Genomic DNA, 21,121 nt, shown 5'->3' with positions numbered 1-21,121 from the left:
GGCACTTTTAGTATTCTCCTCAAACACCACAATTCAAAGGCATCAATTCTTCTACAATCTTCCTTATTCACTGTCCAGCTTTCACATCCATATGAGGTTATTGAAAATACCATGGCTTGGGTCAGGCGTAGAATTCCTCAATTTCCTCATCTTTGGTTTTAGTAGTTGGTAAGTGAATTGTAATAATTGTTCTACTAACTGGTTTTCCTTATTTGTTGTTGTTGTTAGGTGCCATAGGGTCAGTACCGACTCATAGCGACCTTATTATGCACAGAAGAACGAAACACTGCCCGATCCTGGGCCAACCTCACTACTGTTGCCACGCTTGAGTCCATTGATGCTGCCACCTGGCCAATCCATCTCGTTGTGGCTATTATTGATCACAGACAGCCTTGAAATGCTCTTTTTGACCATGAATGTGATTCCATTCCTTTTTCATTTGTCATTCCTGGTATAGTAATCCCTATGACTGCCCAATTCATAATAGCCAATACTTGCTCATTTTAGCTCATTAGTGCTTAGAATATCAATCATTATGCATCCCATTTAATTTTGACTGTAATGGAATTTTCCAGTTTTCCTAGAGTTATACTTTGTACATTCATGGTCCAGTTATCAATGGATGCTTGCAACTGTTTCTTCTCATATTGAGTCTTGACGCATTAGGTTTGTTCTATCCATATCATTAAAGGTTGACTCTACTTTGAGGAGGTTGCTCTTCCTCAGTCATATTTTGAGTCCATTCTAACCTTAGGGGCTCATCTTCAGGCACTATATTAGACAATGGTTCACTGCTACTCATGAGGTTGTTGTAGGCTTTCTGAGGAGCAGTTGTTGAGTTTAAAGGGGCTAATCTCTTAGAAATGAAGTGCCTGGTCCTTCTTCCTAGTCTGTTCTGAGTCTGGAAGCTCCACTGAAACCTGTAAACCATGGGTGAACTTTCTGGTATCTGAAACCCCAGAGGCATAGCTTCTAGCATCACAGCAAAACCAAGTCACCACCGTAGGACAAACTGACAGATATGTGGGGTATCAGAAAGGTACCTTTACATGTAAGTTAACAAATATAACTCCTTAAACAACCAAGTGATACAGAATGACCTTTTGAAGTGATTTTTGAGGAGCAGGATAAATCAGAGAAGGATCATACCCATTTTTAAAAAAACAACCAAGCCAAACCAAATCAACTCTTGTGTTGATCCGGACTCACAGCTAACCCACACATTACAGAAACCACTGATAAGACAAGGTTTTCTTGGCTGCAATCTTGGTGGAATCAGATCTCCAGGTCTTCCATAGTGCTGCTAGGTGGGTTTGAACTGCCAACATATAGGTTAGGAGTTGAGCACAAACTGCTTGTGTCACCCAGGCATACATTTTAGTTTGTCTTAATGTGTGTTTTGAAGTAAAAAGTTTTTTAACAAAATAATTTCATTTTTAAGCTAAGAGTCATCAAGACATTTCAATTTTTTATTCCATTACCATTTGGTTCAGAGTCCTGATGTGGTGCTGTAGGTCAAGGACTGGACTGTAACGTCAGCAGTTCAAATCCATCAGTTGCTTCTTAGAACCCTATACAGGTGTCAGTATGAGTCGGAATGGACTTGACAGCACTTAACAATAACACCAATAATCGTTTTGTTCCAAAGAAAGCCCCGATGATACTAAGTTTGTCTTTCACTGAGCAAATATTTATTGAGATATTAATGAACAAATATTTATCTTTCTGAGATGAAAAAAAATGATCAGCAACTTTATATGGAAAGGAAAGAGACCTCAGATAAGCAAAGCACTGCTTAAGAAAAAGAACAAAGTTGGAGGGATCTCACTACCTGATTTCAAAATTTCCTACACAGCTACAGTGGTCACAACAGCCTGGTACTGGTACAATGAAAGATACACAGATCAGTGGAACCGAACTGACAACTCAGAAGTAGATCTATTCACACACAATCAGCTGATCTTTGAAAAAGGATCAAAATCCATGAAATACGGAAGAAACAGTCTCTTCAACCAATTGTGCTAGCAAAACTGGAAATCCATTTCAGAAAAATGAAGCAAGAAATGAAGATCTTACACCATATAAAAAATAAGTGCAATGTAGATTAAAGATCTAAATGTAAAGCCCACAACTATAAAAATCATCAGTGAAAAAATACGGAAAAACTTATGGGCTCTATTACGTGGCATATATACACTATCAAACATTAATAAAAACACATAAACAACAGAAGATAAAATAGATAACTGGGACTTTCTGAAAACTAGACACTTATATGCATCAAAAGGTTTTGCCAAGAGAGTCAAAAGGGAACCCACAGACTGGAAAAAATTTTTTTGCAATGACATATTAGACAAAAGACTGAGCTCTAAAATTTATAGAAAACACTTCTACAAGAAAAAGACAAGTCAATTAAAAAATGGGCACAGCACACGAAAAGACAGTTCACCAGGGAAGACTTTCAAGCAACCCAAAAACCTATGAAAACAATGTTCACAATCATTCGTCATTGGTGGCTATGTACCATAAAGTTGGTTCCGAACTCATAGTGATCCTGCAAAGGGTAACTAAGGCTGTGAATCTTTATGGGAGCAGAAAGCTTTATCTTTCTCCCATGTAACAGCTGATAGTTTTGAACTGCTGACCCTGATGTTTGCAGCTGGCCTCATAATCACTATGCTATGCAAATCAAAACAACAAAGCATTAATAGCAAAGTTTAAAAAAGCAGAAAACAACAAATGCTGGTTAAGGTGTGACGACACCGGGACCCTCCTACATTGTGGTTTGGACTGTAAAATGGTTCAACCACTGTGGAAAATAGTGTGGGTCTTCCTCAGATAGTTGGAAATAGAAATACCGTATGACCCCAAAATCCCCTTATTTGACATATATGCAGAAGAAATTAGGGCCACGACACAAGCGGATATATGTACACCGATGTTCATTGCAGTACTAGTCACAATAGTGACAAGATGGAGGCAGCCTAAATGCCCATCAAGTGGAGTGGATAAACAAACTTTAGTACATCCACACAATGGAATGCTATTTTTCTCCCACAGAGACACTGGTGGGTTTGAACCACTGACCTTGTGGTTATCAGTCCAGTGCTTATCCTACCAGGGCTCCTTTTATTATCCATGGTGGTGGTGACTGTGTGCTGTGGAGTCGGTTCCAACTCATAGCACCCTGAATAGGGTTGTAAGTCTTTTGGGAGCAGAAAATCTCATCTTTCACCTGCAGAGTGACTGGTAGATTTGAACTGCTGACCTTGTGATTAGCAGCCCAGCTCATAATCTACTATGCTACCAGTGCTATAAAGGCCAGAATGTGACTCATAATGACTTCATGTGTTTCAGAGTGGAACTACTCTCCATAAGGTTTTCAATGGCTGATTGCGAGGTCTTTCTTCTGAATTTCCTCTGGGTTGACTTGAACTCCATCCTTTGGTTAGCAGCTGAGTATGTTTACCATTTATGCATATTTTACATATGGTGGTGGTGGTGTGCCATGCTGTTGGTTCTGACTCATAGAGCCTCTCCACAGTGTTTCCAAGGCTGTAAATCTTTAAGGGAGCAGAAAGCCTCATCTTTCTCCTGCAGAACAGCTGGTAGTTTCAAATTGCTGACCTTGGAGTTAGCAGCCCGAATCATAAATGACTATGATAATAGAGCTCCTTTATTGTATATATATATATATATATACAACCTATAAATAGATTATATGTGCATATAAATATGGATACATGGACATCTATACAACATACATATATACATGTTATATGCACATATGTTAATATGCAAACACTATACCTATATGCACGTTATGTATATTGATATAACAATCTATGTATGAGGGTATGTTTGAAAGTATTGCTACAAAATCATAGGAACCTTAATTAAACAAAAATATCAAAATGTGAAACCACATATGTATACACATATACAACATATGCATAAAATATATACAAATATATATATATGAGGGTATTTCAAAAGGTTAATGGGAAAATGGAATGAAATATAATGGTTATTATTGTATATTGTTGTTAAGTGCTGTTAAGTCGATTCCGACCCATAGTGACCCTGTATAGGGTTTCCAAGGAGCAGCTGGTGAGCTTGAACCACTGACCTTGCAGTTCAAATCACTCTGCAGTCTGACACATTAGCCCACAGTGCCACACCTGGGCTCCATTATTGTATATTGTTGTTGTTGTTGTGTGCCGTGGAGTCAGTTCCGACTCACAGCAGGGTTTCTGAGGCTGTGAAATCTTTACGGGAGCAGAAAGCTTCATCTTTCTCCCATGGAACAGCTGGTAGTTTCGAACTGCTGACTTTGCAGTTCGCAGCCCGATTCATAACCACTATGCTACCAGAGCTCATTATTATTGTATATTAGTCAACCAAAAAACTTTGTGGAGCACATATCTGATAGACATGTGGTCACCATGAGTCAGAACTGATTTGATGGCAACTGAATGTGTTGCACATGGTTAGTGGTTAGTGGTTAGTGTGCTCACCTGTCAAGCAATAGGTTGGTGGCTCAAGGGGTGTCTCAGAAGAAAAGTCCTGATAATCTTCTTCCAATAAATCAGCCATTGAAAACCCTATGGAACATAGTTCCATACTGACACACATGTGGTCACCATGAACTGGCATCGACGTGATAGTCAGTGGTTATTATACACATAAACACACACACATATATATATTTACAGATACCTTTTTCATGCATTGTTAATTATACTCACTATAATCAAGTTGTTTTAGAGAAAGGACAGTCCTGCAGAGAGGTGCCAGAAATAGAGAGCTCTTGACTTGCAGCATTACTACATCTTTTTAAGCTAAAGCAATTTAGCTTAGAAGACCCAATGCAGGTCTCCTAGAACTGAATTCTCCCAGGTTGGGTGCCCTCTGCTGGCCACAGTGGAGCACTCTAGCCTGTTTACCCCTGAAACACAGCCAGCTGCCCTTGGAACAGATGTTGCTGAATCCAGGAGAGGAGTCTCTCAGCTGCTGGATGCAGGGAGGAGTGGGTCATAAGTAGACAACTCCACTTCAGAGGCTGATTCTAGCTCCAAATTAGGTGAAAATCTCTGTGTTCAATGCAGTGAACTACTTAATATGGACTCCCACAAGATGATTGGGTAGGAGTCTATATGACAATGTAGGATAAGCACTGGTCTGCTAACCATAAGGTTCACAGTTCAAATCCACAACCATACCTTGGAAATCATATGCAAGGTCGGTAAGAATTATCACTTAACAACAACAACAGCAGCAACATGCAAATACAGTCCCTGTGGCCCTGGAAGGGAATTGGACAGCCTGCTAATAATGTAAATAAGGTATGTGGAACATTTACAGGGGTGGGACCATATGAAGAAGGTATACAGAACCCTAAAGAAGGGATTGGTCAGTTATGCAATCCTGCTACGCTTAAGAGTACCAATCTCAGAAGTGAAAAGGGGGACCTACTGCTATTGAGGAAGAGGAGCTAGAAATGGACCTTAATGATGTGTGTGGGGCAAAGCTTTTAATACCTTCATTTTCTGATAGGGTACAACTCAAAATGAGAAGAAATAGCATCCTTTCATAATAGGAACATGGGATGTACAAAGTATGAATTTTGGAAAATTGGAAATCGTCAGATATGAAATGGAACATGTAAAGACTGATATCTTAAGCATTAGTGAACTTAAATGGACTGGTATTGGCCATTTTGAATTGGCATTCTTATGGCTTACTATGCAGGGAATAACAAATTGATAAGAAATGGTGTGGCATTGTCAAAAAGAACCTTTCAAGATCTATCTTGAAGTACAATGCTGTCTGTGATATAACACCAGTTCAACTACAAGAAAGAGCAGATAATACCACTATTGCTCAAATGTATGTACCAACCACTCAAGTTAAAGATGCTGAAAATTGAAGAATGGCAACCATACATGTAGAACCCATCAGATGGAATACACAGAAATCAATTTGACTTCATATGTGGGAAGGGATGATGGACAAGCTCAGTATCATTAGCCAAAACAAGGCCAGGGGCCAAATATGGAACAGACCATCAATGTCTCATATGCAAGTTCAAGTTGAAGGTGAAGAACATTAAAACAAGGCCACGAGAGTCAAAATATGACCTTGAGTATATCCCAACTGAATTTAGAGACCATCACAAGAACATATTTGATACATTAGACACTAATGATTATAGACTGAAAGAGTTTAGGATGGCATCAAGAACATTATATATGAAGAAAGAAAAAGTTAATTAAAAAGATAGGAAAGAATGGAAAAATCCAAAATGGATGTCAGAGGAGATCTTGAAACTTGCTCATGAACACAGAGAAGCTAATGTGACTGGAGAAATAAAGAAGTAAAAGAGCTGATCAGAAATTTTCAAAAGGTCAATCGAGAAGACCAAGTACAGTATTACAATGAAATGCGCAAAGACCTGGAGTTAGAAAACCAAAAGAGAAGAAAAGCTTAGCATTTCTCAAGCTGAAAGAACTGAAGAAAAATTTCAAGCCTCGAGTTACACTACTGAAGAATTCAATGGCAAAAATATTGAATGATAACTCCCTTGGAAAAAAGCAGGGTGAGGGGGTCTTCAATCTCAATTTCTTACTTTAGCTGATTGAGAACTCTTTATGGTGGGATCAGAAATTATCCAGAGTGTGGGACAGTGACAGGAGCAAATAAAAAACCTTCAAAATGCAAAAAAAAAAAGAAGATTGTAGGAATACACAAAGTCACTGTACCAAAAAGAATTGGTCAATGTTCAGCCATTTAAGGAGGTAGCATTCGATCAAGAAATGACAGTAGTAAAGGAAGAAGTCCAAGCTGCACTACAGACATTGATGAAAAATGAGGTTCCAGAAATTGAAGGAGCATCAACTGAAATATTTCAACAAACTGCTGCAGAGCTAGAGGTGTTCACTTGTCTGTGCCAAGGAATTTGGAAGAGATCTACATTTGTGCCCATCCCAAAGAAAGGTGACCCAAAGAAATGCATAAATGATCAAACAATATCATTAATATCATATTCAAGTAAAATTTTGATGAAGACAAGTTCAAAAATGGTTGCAGGAATACATCGACAGAGAGCTACCAGAAATTCAAGCCAGATTCTGAAGAGGACATGAACTGTGGAATATCATTGCTTACATCAGATGGGTTTTGGTTGAAAGCAGTGACTATGAGAAAGATGTTTACTTGTGACTTATTGACTATGTAAAGGCATCCGACTATGTGGAGCATACCAACTGATGGATAGTATTGTGAAAGTGGGTATTCCAGAGACTAAAAGTTCGAACTGAGCACGGGGATCTTAAATATCAAAATCAGGAAAGATGTGTGCCTGGTTTGTATCCTGTAATCTGTATGTTGAGCAAATAATGTGAGAAACTAGATTATATGAATATGAGCATGGCAGAACGATTGGAGGAAGACACATCAATGACATATGATACGCAGATGACACAACCTTGCATGTGGGAAGCAAAGAGGACTTGAAATATTTACTGTAAAGAAAACAAAAATCTTCACAGCTGGACCAATAAATATCATCATGATAAATGGAGAAAAGATTGACGTTGTCAAATATTTCATTTTGCTTTTACCTACAATCAATGTTCTTGGAAGCAGCAGACAAGAAATCAAATGATATATTGCATTAGGTATATATGCTGCACGGTACCTCTTAAAAGTGTTAATAAGCAAAGATGTCCCCTTTGAGGACTAAGGTGCTCCTGACACAAACCCTGGTATTTTTGATTGCCTCATAGGCATGTGAAAGTTGGACAATGAATAAAGACAGTGTAGAAAAAAATGATGCATTTGCATTACAGTGTTGACAAAGAATACTGAAAGGTCGATGGACGCCAGATGAACAAAATAAATTATCTTGGAAGAAGTATAAACAGAATGCTCCCTAAGGGTGGTGAGACTTTGTCCCTGGTACTTTGGGCATGTTGTCAGGAAGGACCAGTCCCTGGAGAAGGATGTCATGCTTGGTAAAATGGAGGGTTGGTGAAAAAGAGGAAGACCCTCAATGAAATGGATTGACACAGTGGTAGCAATGATAGACTCAAACATAACAACAAGTGTGAGGATGGTTCAGAACTGAGCAGTGTTTTGTTCTGTTGTGCATAGGGTCACTATGAATCCAACAGCACCGAACAACGACAAATCCCAGATTTGTAAAATCAGGAGGCCGAGGTGATGTGTGTATGCATTCACGTTTAAGAGGGCTGTGTAGAAGAACTTGGGATTCTACCTCTTGTCTGGCAGCTCAGGGCCTGGGTTGAAACAAAGACCCCAAGGAGTGGAAGGACCACACAGGGCATCATTTCTCTTTGCTTCAGGAAGGAGGTAGGGAACCTGATGTGGGGACCCCAAGCCCCGGCTGCGTGATTAAATGGAGGGGTAGGACACTGGCAGCTTTGTCTACTAATGTTGCTGTTAAGTGCCATTGAGTTGGTTCTGACTCATAACGACCCTTCTAGGGTTTCCAAAAGGAGCTCTGGTAGCATAGTGGTTACGAATCGGGCTGCGAACCTTAAGGTCAGTGGTTTGAAACTACCAGCCGCTCCGCAGGAGAAAGATGAGGCTTTCTACTCCCGTAAGGATTTACACCCTTGGAAACCCTGTACAGGGTTGCTATGGGTCGGAACCGACTCGACAGCACTTAACAACAACAACAAGGGTTTCCAAGGAGTGGCTAGTGGGTTTGAACTGCCAATCTTGTGGTTAGCAGTCCAGTGCTTATCCTATAGCATCATTAAGGTGCTAATAAGATATGGCTGTAAGCCCTCGGGTCTCCATTATCGAGCAACCTAATCACAGAGACACAGAGGGGTAGAAAGCAGATGTTTCAAGCTGCTTAGAAAGCCCATATTTATCTCTGAGGTTTATCGCATCCAGGAGAGAAAAATGGAACAAGTGAGCCTAAGTAAAAAGGTTTAGATATGAGAGCCAGACTTCATCTCATGTCACACAGGTGTCTTCAAAATGTCTACCGAAAGGGATGCACTTGGGGATTCTGGGTTTTGTGATGCTAACACAGCATATAGCAGCTTACAAAGTCTTCCATCAGTTTGTTTCTTTATTCAGTGAAAGACTTCATCAAAACCAGCAGTTCTGGAACTTGGACTGTCAACAGTGGGGCTCTACAAACAAGAGTCACGGGATGTGGAGTTTTTAAAACAGCTCCCTCCCCCAACCTCAGATTCCATGCTCTCATTCTTGGAACCTGTGATGAGATAAGATTAGGTATCACTTCCCCTGAGTGATATGGCACTGCTGACCTGTTCTAATCACATGAGCCCTTAAAAGTAGAAGAGGATGTCAGAAAAAGGGGACAGAAGGGGAAGCCAGAGAGAATAGATCTATGAGAAGGACTTGACATGTCACTGCTGGTTTGAAGACACATGGTATTATGTGGCAAGGAATATGGGTGGCCAGTAAGGAAAAAGGGGCCTCCGTCCCACAGCTACAAAAGAGAATTCCTCCAAGCTCCCAAACAAACTTGGAAATGGACTATTTCTCAGGACCTCCAGAAAGTAACATAGCCCTGCCAACACCTTCATTGCAGTCTTGTAGAATCTGACCTAAACAACTGTAAATGGTTTGTCATAATTTATTCCCTAGAAAATGAATACAAGGTTTACAAGGAAGAATGGAGCATATGGCAGTTCAATTCTCAATCTGCTTTTTTTTTTGTTTATGAGGAAGATCATGGCAAAGAACTTTAGGCAAAAGGGGCAAAATGGATAAAAAAGACAGTATAACTTTTCGACCTAGATAACATATTCACAAGGAATGATTTAACTTTGGGCTTGGGGTTTTGAAAGTCTGGGATATAAGAATCTGTGTAGGTATTTTATCATTAGTTTTGAGAAATACTTGATTGAGGTCGAAGAGCCTGAGGGGCACATGAGTAGCTCAGGTCAAGTTTGACTTATTGGCACCTGGACACACAGAGGAGACCTTCGGGAGCATAGACACTTGTCATCCAGAAAGAAGACATCCAGATACAGACCTTCCATACCTAAATGCCACCATTAGTCTTTCCTGTGGATTAAACAGTCTTTACTCAGATACAACAGTTTCTTATAAATTCAAGTATCTTGGAGAGATATTTATGTTATGTTAGTTAAACCTCAACCACCTGATAGTGCATGTGACTTGGACCAGTCTTCTCTTCCCTGAAATAGTTAGGAGCCTATGCAGGTTCTAGCAAATAGCAGAAGTCTTTGGATGTAGCCCACACACTCCACTAAAGAGTGGGATAGGTGACAAGATTACTGGGATGGCCAAGTGCAGAAGTTAGGGGAGAAGAAAAGTCATATCGGTTTGCTGAAAGTTTTACAGTCATTATCTCCTCCCATTTCAAGGTACCAGCGAGACTTCAACCAGTGCCATCCTTGAGTGGTGCAAATGGTTAACAAGTTCAGATGCGAACTGAAGATTAGAGGTTTGAGTCTCAAAAGAAAGGCCTGGTGACTCACTTCCAAAACATCAGTCATCAAAAACCATAAGGAGCACAGCTCTACTCTGACATGCACGAAATCAACATGAGATGGAGTCAGTTTAATGCCTACTGGTTTTTGTTTATCTGGAAGACATTTTGCCCAAGTTTGCATCTCCTACAGTGCCCATCCAAGGGATAGCAGGTCATGAGAGAAAGAGGGGCCTAAATGGGGCAAGGGACACTAAGTGACAAGGAGAGCAATGGACATCTGGGACAACTGCACACTTCCCTTGGGGCTGCTTTTGCTACCATAGCTCCCAGGGCCAACTGAAATGGAATGGGTGCAGGGGATGAATCTCCTCTCCCTCAAGCACCAAGTTGCTTTGCTGACCTAATTTTCTCCTTAGCAGCAACAAATTTCTACAGAATAGTTAGGACAAGATTCTAACCAACACATTATACATTTGGTCCAAAAGCCCAAATTTCAATCAATGACTGTGTACCACCATTTTGGCCATCTTTGGACCCTCTGCTGTAGAAACTCTATATATCTTTATGATCAGATAGAGCGATTTCTTTGCACTGAGAAACATAAACATCATCAAAGACAAGGGCACCCATGCACTGGCTTCAAAAGAGCTCCCAACCTCAGCCCAGATGTAGGATCTCTTACAGGGTGGGTCGAATGGTGTGTATGGCCCTTCTTCATCATCGTCATCTTCCTCTTCCTCTTCATCATTCTCGTTGTTCTCATGATCCTCATTGTCATTCTCCATCTCATGTCCAGCCTCGGCAATGGCATCGTCCCTGCGGGTCCCGTTCACGCTCCTGTCTGGGGCACTACTGGGTCCTGTCCCATTCTCCACAGTGTGCTTGATGGGGATTTTGATGGCTACCTCAGATTCTCCATTGGCATAAGTCCTGCTGTTTATTAGTCTTTGTCTCTGGAAAGAGAAAGGCATGTTCTTACCTTGGTTAAAGGGGTCTCAAAGACCTTAAATCCAGAACATGAGATCTTATCATCTTTCCCAGTCAGCTGACAAGAAGACTCTGGAGACAAGATTTAAGGCATTCTACAAAGCAATAACCAATTCACACAATCTCTTTATGGAAGGAAGGATTAATCTTTTACAACCCTTGGACCTTAAAGATTTCTTTAGAGGAAAATGTCCGGAATGCATATTTGCTTTCTACTGGGGTTCTTGATTCCTTGCGCACTGTGGTGGTATATTTCTTTTCTAGATCACACGCTGGTCTACATGTGAGAAAATCACACAAATGGATTTGGAGTAATGTATCAATTAGGCTGCCACTGTAGAGAAAAGCATTCATGTCAGAGACAGTATTACTTTATCCAAGGTACCATTTACTTGGCAACTACTTCTGTGCAAGTTTACATCTGGGGTTTTTATAAAAGCAGAGGACGAAAAGAAAAAGGTACACAAAAAGGGGACAGGAGGGTTTTATTATATATCTGGGAGCTAGACTGTATCTCTCAGAACATGGTGGGAACATCTGGATATACAGAACCAGGATATAGAGTTGTCCCAGTGAGAAAATATGTTGGGAAATGGCAAGGGATATTATTGTGTGAAAATCAGAGTTAGACACTTTAGTCCTGGTGTGGAGCTGTGGGTTAATGTGCCAGACTGCAAAGCCATTTGAATTGCAAGGCCGGTAGTTCCAGCTCACCAGCTGCTCTTTGTAAACCCTATACAGGGTCGTTATGGGTCAGAATTGACTTGATGGCACTTAACAACAACAACAATGTTCAAACCAGGAAACTTTCTGCCCTTTCCAGAGCTCCATCTCCTCCTTCCTGTCCCTGGTCTTGCCCAGTTGACAAATAGGCTTTGCTTTCCCCAGATACCTCATTGATCAACATGCGGCTGGCCATGGAGAGCCGGGTCTTGGGTGGAAAGTGGCTTGTTATCATGATTCGAAGGCCAGCCTCAGAGAAAGAGAGCTGGTGTGGATACGCTGACAATAGCTCGTCCACCATGATCACTGAGGCTTTGCGGTGGAAATTGGCTGGAAATGAAAAACATGGAAAAGAAATAAAGTAACATGGAGGCTGGGAGCAGGGAAGAGGCATTCATTCAACTGTCCTTCCCTTTTCTTCATTTCTCTGTCCTGCTCTCCCTCCCATCCATTCAGGGAGAGTGGTAGTGAACACTGGGTTCATTGGTAGCCCTTTTGAAATAACTTTAAACAAGTTGAGCATCATTTGTTGACATGGTAAGAGTGAATAACAAGAGAATTCCTCATTGTCCTCAAAGGATTCTTCTCCCACCATTAAGATCTGGGGCACAAAAAAGACTCTCTCACTCCACTAACTTTCAGTAACCCTTTATACCTTACAAATGTTGTCAGCAGTGTTCATACTGAACTGTTCACTTGATGTCAGTGCCACTTGGAGGACTTGGTGGGAAGAGTACCCGTTCTCCCAGCCCACCTATAGGCAGTGCTTCTAAGGAAAGGTGAGTGAGCAATCCACATTACATATAGAGGCCAGAGGTCCAGAAGACTCGAGCTCAATCCTGCACAGTAATTTGCTGGTGGCCTGGAAAACCTCTTTACCAAGGGCTACGTTCCATGTCAGTGAGTGAGCAGTATTTGCACATTGCACCTGAACAGCTGCTATTCAGCCTTTCCAAGTACTGGCTCCTGCTTTTAAAGCATCAAACCGTGAAATGATCTCTGGAAACACTGAATACTAATATGAAGAAACTCTTTCTAGTTTCCTAGGCATATTCCTTTCATGGCTATAAACTACCCAGAAGAAATAATTGAAATGAAATCCTCCTGGAATGGTACTACATATACTCAAGTCTTCTGTTAAACGTGTACTTAATTTTGTTAAGAAAAATACGTCAAGTCTTCGATTTTCAAATATCTAATAAGTACCCAGACATTTCAATGTGAGAGAAAGATTAGAAAATAATTTGACTAATTTATTTTTGTTTTTCTTTTGAAGCAACCATATGAAACAAAGAATAAATAAACCCATATATTTCAAAGGGAATTAAAAAATTAAATGAAAACTTGTCTATAAATCACGACAGATAAAATTAAAATTTCTATATTCTCCTAAGAAATATTATTATTTATTGAAGACCAATTGCTTCAAAAGAATAAATAATGATAATCAATAATTTATCAACTGCTTTATAAGAATCTATTATATATATGAATTGCCTTGTAAAAAAGGCAATTTTCTATGTCATTTTGCAGATCAGAAACTGAGGTAATGTATTCTGAAACTGTATTCAAATGTAGTAATATTATCATAACAATGAACATTAATTTAATATTGTTAAACTCCTTTATATATTATCTCCTTTAATCATTGCAATGATTCTATGAAGTAGGTAAAACCATCTCCATTTTGAAGGAGAGGAAACTGAATATCAGAAAGGTAAGTAACTTTCTTCATGGCCACACAGCCAGCACCTTAAAGCCCATGATTTCTTCCCTTTATCACCCTGTTGTTATTTGGATCATTCTCAGCAAATATTGCTTTCTGAGTTGAAGCCTCATGATGTAGCCAAATGGAAGGTAGAGGTCTGGAACCTTCTCTCTCTTAGGGCAGACAGCATCCTCTGAGGTCAGCTGCCATGCCCCATGTGTGGCAATGAGAGTGGGCCAGAGGGCTCACATTGTAGCACCTCCTTCTTGGACACAGGTTTTCCTTGGTTACCTTTCTTTAGTAGAACTACAGTTGCGTCGCAATTGCTGCTGTCATCAATTTCAGCATTGTTGGCTAAGCCGTTGACCATGTTCCCAGCACCTTTTGTCCTCCTTTCAAAGCACTGATGTATGCAAGAATTATACCTGCACAAAGTAGTAAGTGGAAAGAGTCCATCAAGAGATGTCATTCTTCCATTTCCCAACAACAATCACAGGGGCTTATTGTGAAGACATATTACGATAATTTAAAGCTGCATTGGTGAGCAGGCCAGGAAAGGCATTGAGAATTTGTTTTTCCTCCGTCTTGACAATATACCTGTTCATTCTTTGAGGGTAGCTAAGTTGTTCTTTGAAAATTTCATTAGAAACCCTGACCCTATTCACCCTACTGCCCTGATCTTGCCCCTTCAGACTTCTTATTCCCCAAACTCAAAAAACATTGAAAAGGAACACAATTTAAGTCACTTGAGGATACCAAAACTGCCATTTTGATGTGGTGTAAATAGAAGAGAGGAACTCTGGTGGTACTGTAGGATAAGCATTGGACTGTTAACCACAAGTTCAGTGAGAAAAAGATGAGACTTTCTGCTCCCAAAAAGATTTCCAGCCTTAGAAACTCTATTCAGGGTTGCTATGAATTGGAACCGACTTGATGACACCTAACAACAACAACAACAAATAAAAGAGGGCAAAGTTCTTCAGAGAAGAGTTCGAGACACGGAAACACTGCGCTTAGAAGCACATAGAATTTGATGGAGAAAATGGTGAAATAAAATAGCTTGTCATTTTAATATTCTTGCTTAATAAAAGTGTCCGTGGTTTTTTATCAATAGTTTTTGACTTACTCTTGTACAACCTGTCTTAATATTTTAAAGACACATAGTCTTAAAAATAATTGAAAATAAAATCAACATTATACAGATAATGCCATACTGGGTTTTTGTTTTTTTTTCTATGTGTGTGTGCAACTTCTTCCATGTTAGTGGATGTACCTACCTTTGGGATTTGTTACAAATCGGGCTGCGAACCTTTAAGGCCAGCAGTTCGAAACTACCAGCTGCTCCACGGGAGAAAGATGAGGTGTTTCGCTCCTGTAAAGATTTATAGCCTCGGAAACCCTGTACAGGGTTGCTATGGGTCGGAACTGAATCGACGGCACTTAACAACAACAACAACAACAATTCAAAGTCTGAACTTGGGAAGGCTTTGGAAAGTTTCATTGGGTAGTTCCAAGCCTACTTCCTCTGGGTCAGATCTCCAAGGCCTCTGTTGTCAGTGACCTGGTGAGTGTGAGAAGGGAAAGGCGGCCGTCCATGCCTCTACCCAGGGGCTTATTGTCTATGTGTTACAGTTTGGTTGGATATCTGCTTCTCCATCTATCTATGGTTTCCTGAGGTAACAAGTTGGGAACCTGTAGGTCTCTATTACTTTTGTTCCATGTTTACAAGCATGGAAGCTCTTGGCTTTGTAGTTTGAAAAACAATGAACTATGAGACTCAGGAGTAGTCCTGGTGTGGCACTGTGGGTTAAGGTGCTGGACCGCAAAGTTGTTTGAACTACAGTGTTGGTGGTTCAAGCTCACCAGCTGCTCCTTGAAAACCCTCTATAGGGTCACTATGGGTTGGAACCAACTCAATGGCACTTAACAACAACAACAATGAGACTTAGGAATACTAAGTGAAAAGTAGTGAGGTGGAAGGGAAGATGCTTACACTAGGATACATTTCTAGTAAATAATAAATGCAATTTGTAATCTAATTTATAATTTAATATAAAGTCCTAGTATGTAAGAAGTTCTTAAGATGTTTTTAGCAGGTAGGGATTCTTATAATGTTATCTTTAGTATTAGACATTTCTACAGAGTAATCCTAGAAATCCTAGAGTAATCAACACATATGCATGCAAAAACTGGTCAATGAAAGAGGAAGACCAAAGATGTATTGACATTTGAATTATGGTGTTGGCAAAGAATACTGAGAATGCCACGAACTGTCAGTTAATAAACAAATCGGTCTTGGGAGAAGTACAACCACAATGCTCCTTAGAAGCGAGCATGGTGAGACATTATCTCACATATTTTGAACATGTTAACAAGAGAACCAATTCCTAAGAAGGACATCAAGCTTGGTAAAGTTATTAAGCTGTTGTTAAGTACCGTGGAGTCAGTTCCGACTCATAGTGACCCCTGTATAGGGTTTCTGAGCTTGTAAATCTTTACGGGAGCAGAATGCCTCATCTTTCTCCCATGGAACTGCTGGTGATTTCGAATTGCTGACCTTGAGGTTGGCAGCCTGACTTGTAATCACTATGCTACCAGAGGTCAGCAAAAAAGAGGCACACCCTCAATGAGATGGTTTGACACAGTGGCTGCAACAATGGGTTCAAACATAACAACAATTCTAAAGATGATGTAGGATTGGGCAATGTTTGTTCTGTTATACATAGTCACGATGTATAAAATAGTCTTGGAGCAAACTTGTTGGCACCTAGTAACAAAAACAACAATCCTAGTAAACTCAAGGGCAAAGACAGTTGTGCAAAGTTCCAGGAGGCTGTAGGGCCCAACTACTTTTTCCTCCATTTCAAACATTCAAAGGGCTTCATAGCTTCACTGGCCACAAGACAACCCATTGAGGGTCCCGCTAGCATGACCTCCAGCCTCCGACAGGAATGGCAGTCAGCAAGGTGACTTTAATTGCCATCGGGTAATTGTAAGCTTCCTTATCCCTTCCTCTTCCTCAGATAGATGCTGATCTTGAGCATCAATGGCTGCAAATAAAGATACACAAAAAAGATACACACAGGTATCATGCACTCCCCACAACTTAGGCTCTTATCTAACCTGAAACTGACCAGTTACTGACACTGTGGATACACAGTATACAGAGGAACATGCAGCACAGCATTCCTGGATGAGAACAACAATTGCAAACAGTGGAGCGAACAGCCCAACCCACTTTCTTTTCAAAGATGGAGCAGCCAGTTGTGACATGTGGAATTGATTTGGATCCTGATTTAAGGAAAAAACAAAACCCAAAACTTTAAAAATATTTATGACATTATGAGGCTACAAATACAAAAAATGGTATTTATGAGACAATTGAAAATTGATCATTTATTGGATGTTGCTGTTATTAAGTGCTGTTAAGTAGGTCCTGACTCATAGCAACCCTGTATAGGGTTTCTGAAGAGCGGCTGATGGGTTTGAACTGCTGACCTTGTGGTTTGCAGTCCAGTGCTGATCCTACAGCACCACACCTCAGGAGTCCAATATTAAGGAATCAGCATTGATTTTAGGTGTAACACTACTTTGGTTATGTTAGAAACGAGTCCTTTGTCTTTTAGAATTATGTACTGATTTTTTTATGGATGAACTGAAATGTTGCCTAGGACTTCAACACCATGTATAGGTAAGAAATGAATAGCATGCAGTTTGATAAATCAAATTTTATAAAACCCAATATATGGCTGAAGCAAGACCATGGGTTGATGGTTATTGGAGCTGATGATGGATATGTGAGTTTTTTTGCACTATTCTTAAAACTTTTGTATATTTTCAAAATTCTCCATAGTAAAATTTTATGAACAGGAAGTCATGGAAACAAAACAAAACAAGCAGATCAAAGGGGAGTGGTGACAGATGCTTGCCTGGTCTGAACAATTTCTTTGACTTTTTGTCAGCAGGCTGCTTCATCCCTCACAATTTCCTCCTCTTCCTCTGTGAATTCCTTTCTCCTTCCCCATTCTTCTTCTCTAGCTCCAATTCTTCCAGACCTTTTCTACCAGGTCCTGGATGCCAGAGTCCCTTACTTTTTAGACTGACTAAGAATGGCCTACTCTAAGGACACCAGCTGCAGGGGAAAGGCAGAGGTGGTCATTTTGACTCAGAGCTCACTTTCCCCCTAGCAATGTTGATATGCATACGGGTCAGCTTTTAAGGTACAACTAGGTGCTATATGGATTCCTGGTGTGGTACTACAGGACAAGCACTGGACTGAGAACTACTAAGTCGGTGGTTTAAACTCACCAGCTGCTCCTTGGAACCCTATACAGGGTCGCTACGAGTCGGAACTGACTCAACGGCACTTAACAACAACAAGTGTTATATGGAACCCTGGTTTGATGCTGTAGAATAAGCACTGGATTGCTAACCACAACTTTGGTGGTTCAAACCCACCAGATGCTCCTCAGAAACCCTATATGAGGTTGCTATGTATCAGATCTGACTTGATGGCACTGAATAAAAACAACAGGCTTATGCAATGAGCCCTGGTAGTGCAGTTGGTTAAACTTCAGGCTACTAACTGCAAGGTCAGCAATTCAAACCCACAGTTGTTCAGGAGGAGAAAGGTTAAGATAGTCTGCTCCTATAAAGATTTACAGTCTCGGAAACCCTACGGAGCAGTTCTACTCTGTCCTGTGGGCTCACTATGTTTCAGAATGGACTGTAATGATTGAGAACAATGGGTTTGCTTTGTGTGTGTTATACAGATGTCAGAGACCTGAGCTTGATTCCCAGCCAATGAATCTCATGTGCAGCCACCATCCTTCTGTTAATGGAGACTCGTATGCTGCCGAACAGGATTCAGTGGAACTTCCAGACTTAGAGTAAGAAGAAAGGTCTGGCAATCTACTTTGGAAAATCAGCCAATGCAAACCCTATGAATCATAAAGTCCAACCTGCAAAGGATCATGGGGGTGGCTCAAGGCACAGCGATTCGTTCTGTCGTGCTTGGGTTCACCATGAGTCAGGGGCCCAACTTGACGCCAGCTAATAACAATAAGGTATTATGTATTTCTTGGGGTTTAAGTAATGAGGGCATAATTTCATAGAAAAGTACTTTAGACTTGGTGCTGGGATTGTTGATAATTTAAATATGCTGTCACGGTCCAACCTATAAAACACCTTTGGGTAGAATTGACTATGAATCTTGTTTTGCTGAACAGGAACCTTAGGCTAAAAATGTCTGAATCAATTGACCAAAGTGCTGTAGCTAGTTAAGTGGCAAGTGGGATCTGCAGCAAGCGCAGAACACAAAGCACTCGTTCTTCATGATCAGATCGGGCAACCTCATTTGGGGACTAAATCCCACAGAAGCATTTAGGATGTAAGAAATCAGCCCTCACAAAGGCCCCGGATGCTTTATACACGCTTCAGGTTTTCACTTATCTTGCCAAACTAGTCTTCTTTTTTTGACCTTCAGATAGAATGCTTTAAGTCATTTTGAAGCCATCTACCCAGGAGCCAGCTGATGATTCTACTATACGTTGTTTTCAACTGCTGCTGCTGCTTTATATTTTTTAATTGAATGTTTTTAAATAGTGTGCTTGTACCCTGGAGCTATTTTATTGTAAAGCATGCAATTTGATAAATCAGATTTTATAAAACCCAATGATTAAAGCCTCTGATTGCAGAGGAGGATGGTGCAGGAGCAGAAATTTCAATTTAGAGCTTAGGACCAGCATTTATGCAGACAAGTCCCAAGCACAGTAGCTTCCATTCCCCATTTCATTTATATCCTGCTGGTCTGAACAGCTGGAACGTCAGTAAAGCTGAGGAATCAGCAGAAACACACCTCATTAGCTTCCGCACTGAGTATGGTTTGGGAGACAGGAGAAGAATCGTCTGTTGCACTATCCTAATGACTGTATGCCTTACCAATAAGTCAGGAATTTTATCAAGATTGGTACAGGGATGTGATGGTCAGAGACGCATACCAGCAACATTTCTCATCTCTCCTTCCCTTTAGACTAAATCTATTTTTGAGAGACCTCTTTATTCTGTGGAGTCCTTGTTGTTAAGTATTCTCGATACGGTTCCAACTCATAGTGCCATTGTATAGTTATTCTAAGGAGCAGCAGGTGGGTATGAACTGGCGACCTTGCGGTTAGTAGTTCAGTGGCTATCCTACAGTGCCACACCAGGACTTAATGAATTAAGAAGTGAAAAGTCAGTAGGGAACATTCTTTCATCAAAATTCAAGTTCAAGACCAAGATCAATATTGGGCATGTAGCAAACACTCAGTGAATAATTTGAGAAGAATTCATTGGTTCACCTTTTTAAAGAAAATAGAAGGACTCTAGACTCCTTGGGAACTCAAACTCAAGCCTCAAAAAAAAATCACAGAAGTGGAAATAAACCCAAACATTAAAGAAAAATTTGTGTATTGCTTAAGGTCTCACCACCATGGCATTGAAATAGTCTCTAGTTTTTGCTACTAGAGGAAAAGAGGACGGCTATGTTCTCTTCAAAGTCTTTTCCTCTGAAGTCTAAAAACTTGGGAATGCCTCTGAGTCAGCACTAGTTTTCTTGAGAGTTCACATACTGGAATTTTTAAATGAAAAGTGATTAAATTGTAAAAGCACCTGACTTATTTATCATTGACTTCGTGAGTAATACTCCACACTATAAACATGTATTTGGACAAGGTCCAACTCTGGAAATGTCCTCCTCTAGTAGCAAGATTCATCGACAGGATGCACACTGGCCAGCAGACAGCTCTCCTGCCTAATGTTGGCTGCCATATGGAGTAGACTGGCAGCAGATGGCTTATAGCTCATCCTGGACATCAGCCAAGCCAGCTACTACCTTCATTGTTCATGTGAGTTTTGCCAATGACCACAAAGATTTCTTCATAGGTTTCTCAGTCACTGGAAGGCACCACTAATTCTGTCAGGCTTTAGCAGCAATACAAACTTGATATGTCAATTCCAGACTGCTACCTGATATGTCCAAACTGGCAATGCTTTGTCCTGCAGTCACATTTTCTTGGGACGAGTATGGGTTAATCTGGAGGAAAACGAACAGCCCCCATGGAGGCTGGCAGCTACACCACTGCATGTCTCTGCATTATTTATCAACTCCTCATATCAATGATATTTAACACAAAGATGGATGACTAGGCTCACAGCAATTACCCAAATAACAGCAACAACAAAACTCCCAAACAACCCCC

The 21,121-nt window shown here is 40.5% G+C and overlaps 1 protein-coding gene across 1 annotated transcript in view; it reads right to left on the bottom strand.

Moving 5' to 3' along the window:
• Nucleotides 1-21,121, bottom strand: part of SLC24A3 (solute carrier family 24 (sodium/potassium/calcium exchanger), member 3) — an 820,359-nt gene that overhangs the window by 65,320 nt on the left and 733,918 nt on the right. The window contains exons 10-12 of the mRNA XM_006860745.1: nt 14,175-14,308; nt 12,345-12,505; nt 11,148-11,418 (exon numbers count right to left, since the gene is read on the bottom strand). Of these exons, the coding sequence (XP_006860807.1) occupies nt 11,148-11,418; nt 12,345-12,505; nt 14,175-14,308 (566 nt within the window). The remainder of the gene's footprint in view (nt 1-11,147; nt 11,419-12,344; nt 12,506-14,174; nt 14,309-21,121) is intronic.

Source organism: Chrysochloris asiatica, unplaced genomic scaffold (genome assembly GCF_000296735.1).
Source record: "Chrysochloris asiatica unplaced genomic scaffold, ChrAsi1.0 scaffold00039, whole genome shotgun sequence".
In the NCBI taxonomy this organism is placed as follows: Eukaryota; Metazoa; Chordata; class Mammalia; order Afrosoricida; family Chrysochloridae; genus Chrysochloris; species Chrysochloris asiatica.
The sequence above is the reverse complement of the archived record's forward strand: the minus strand, read 5'-3'. Positions and strand labels throughout refer to the sequence as shown.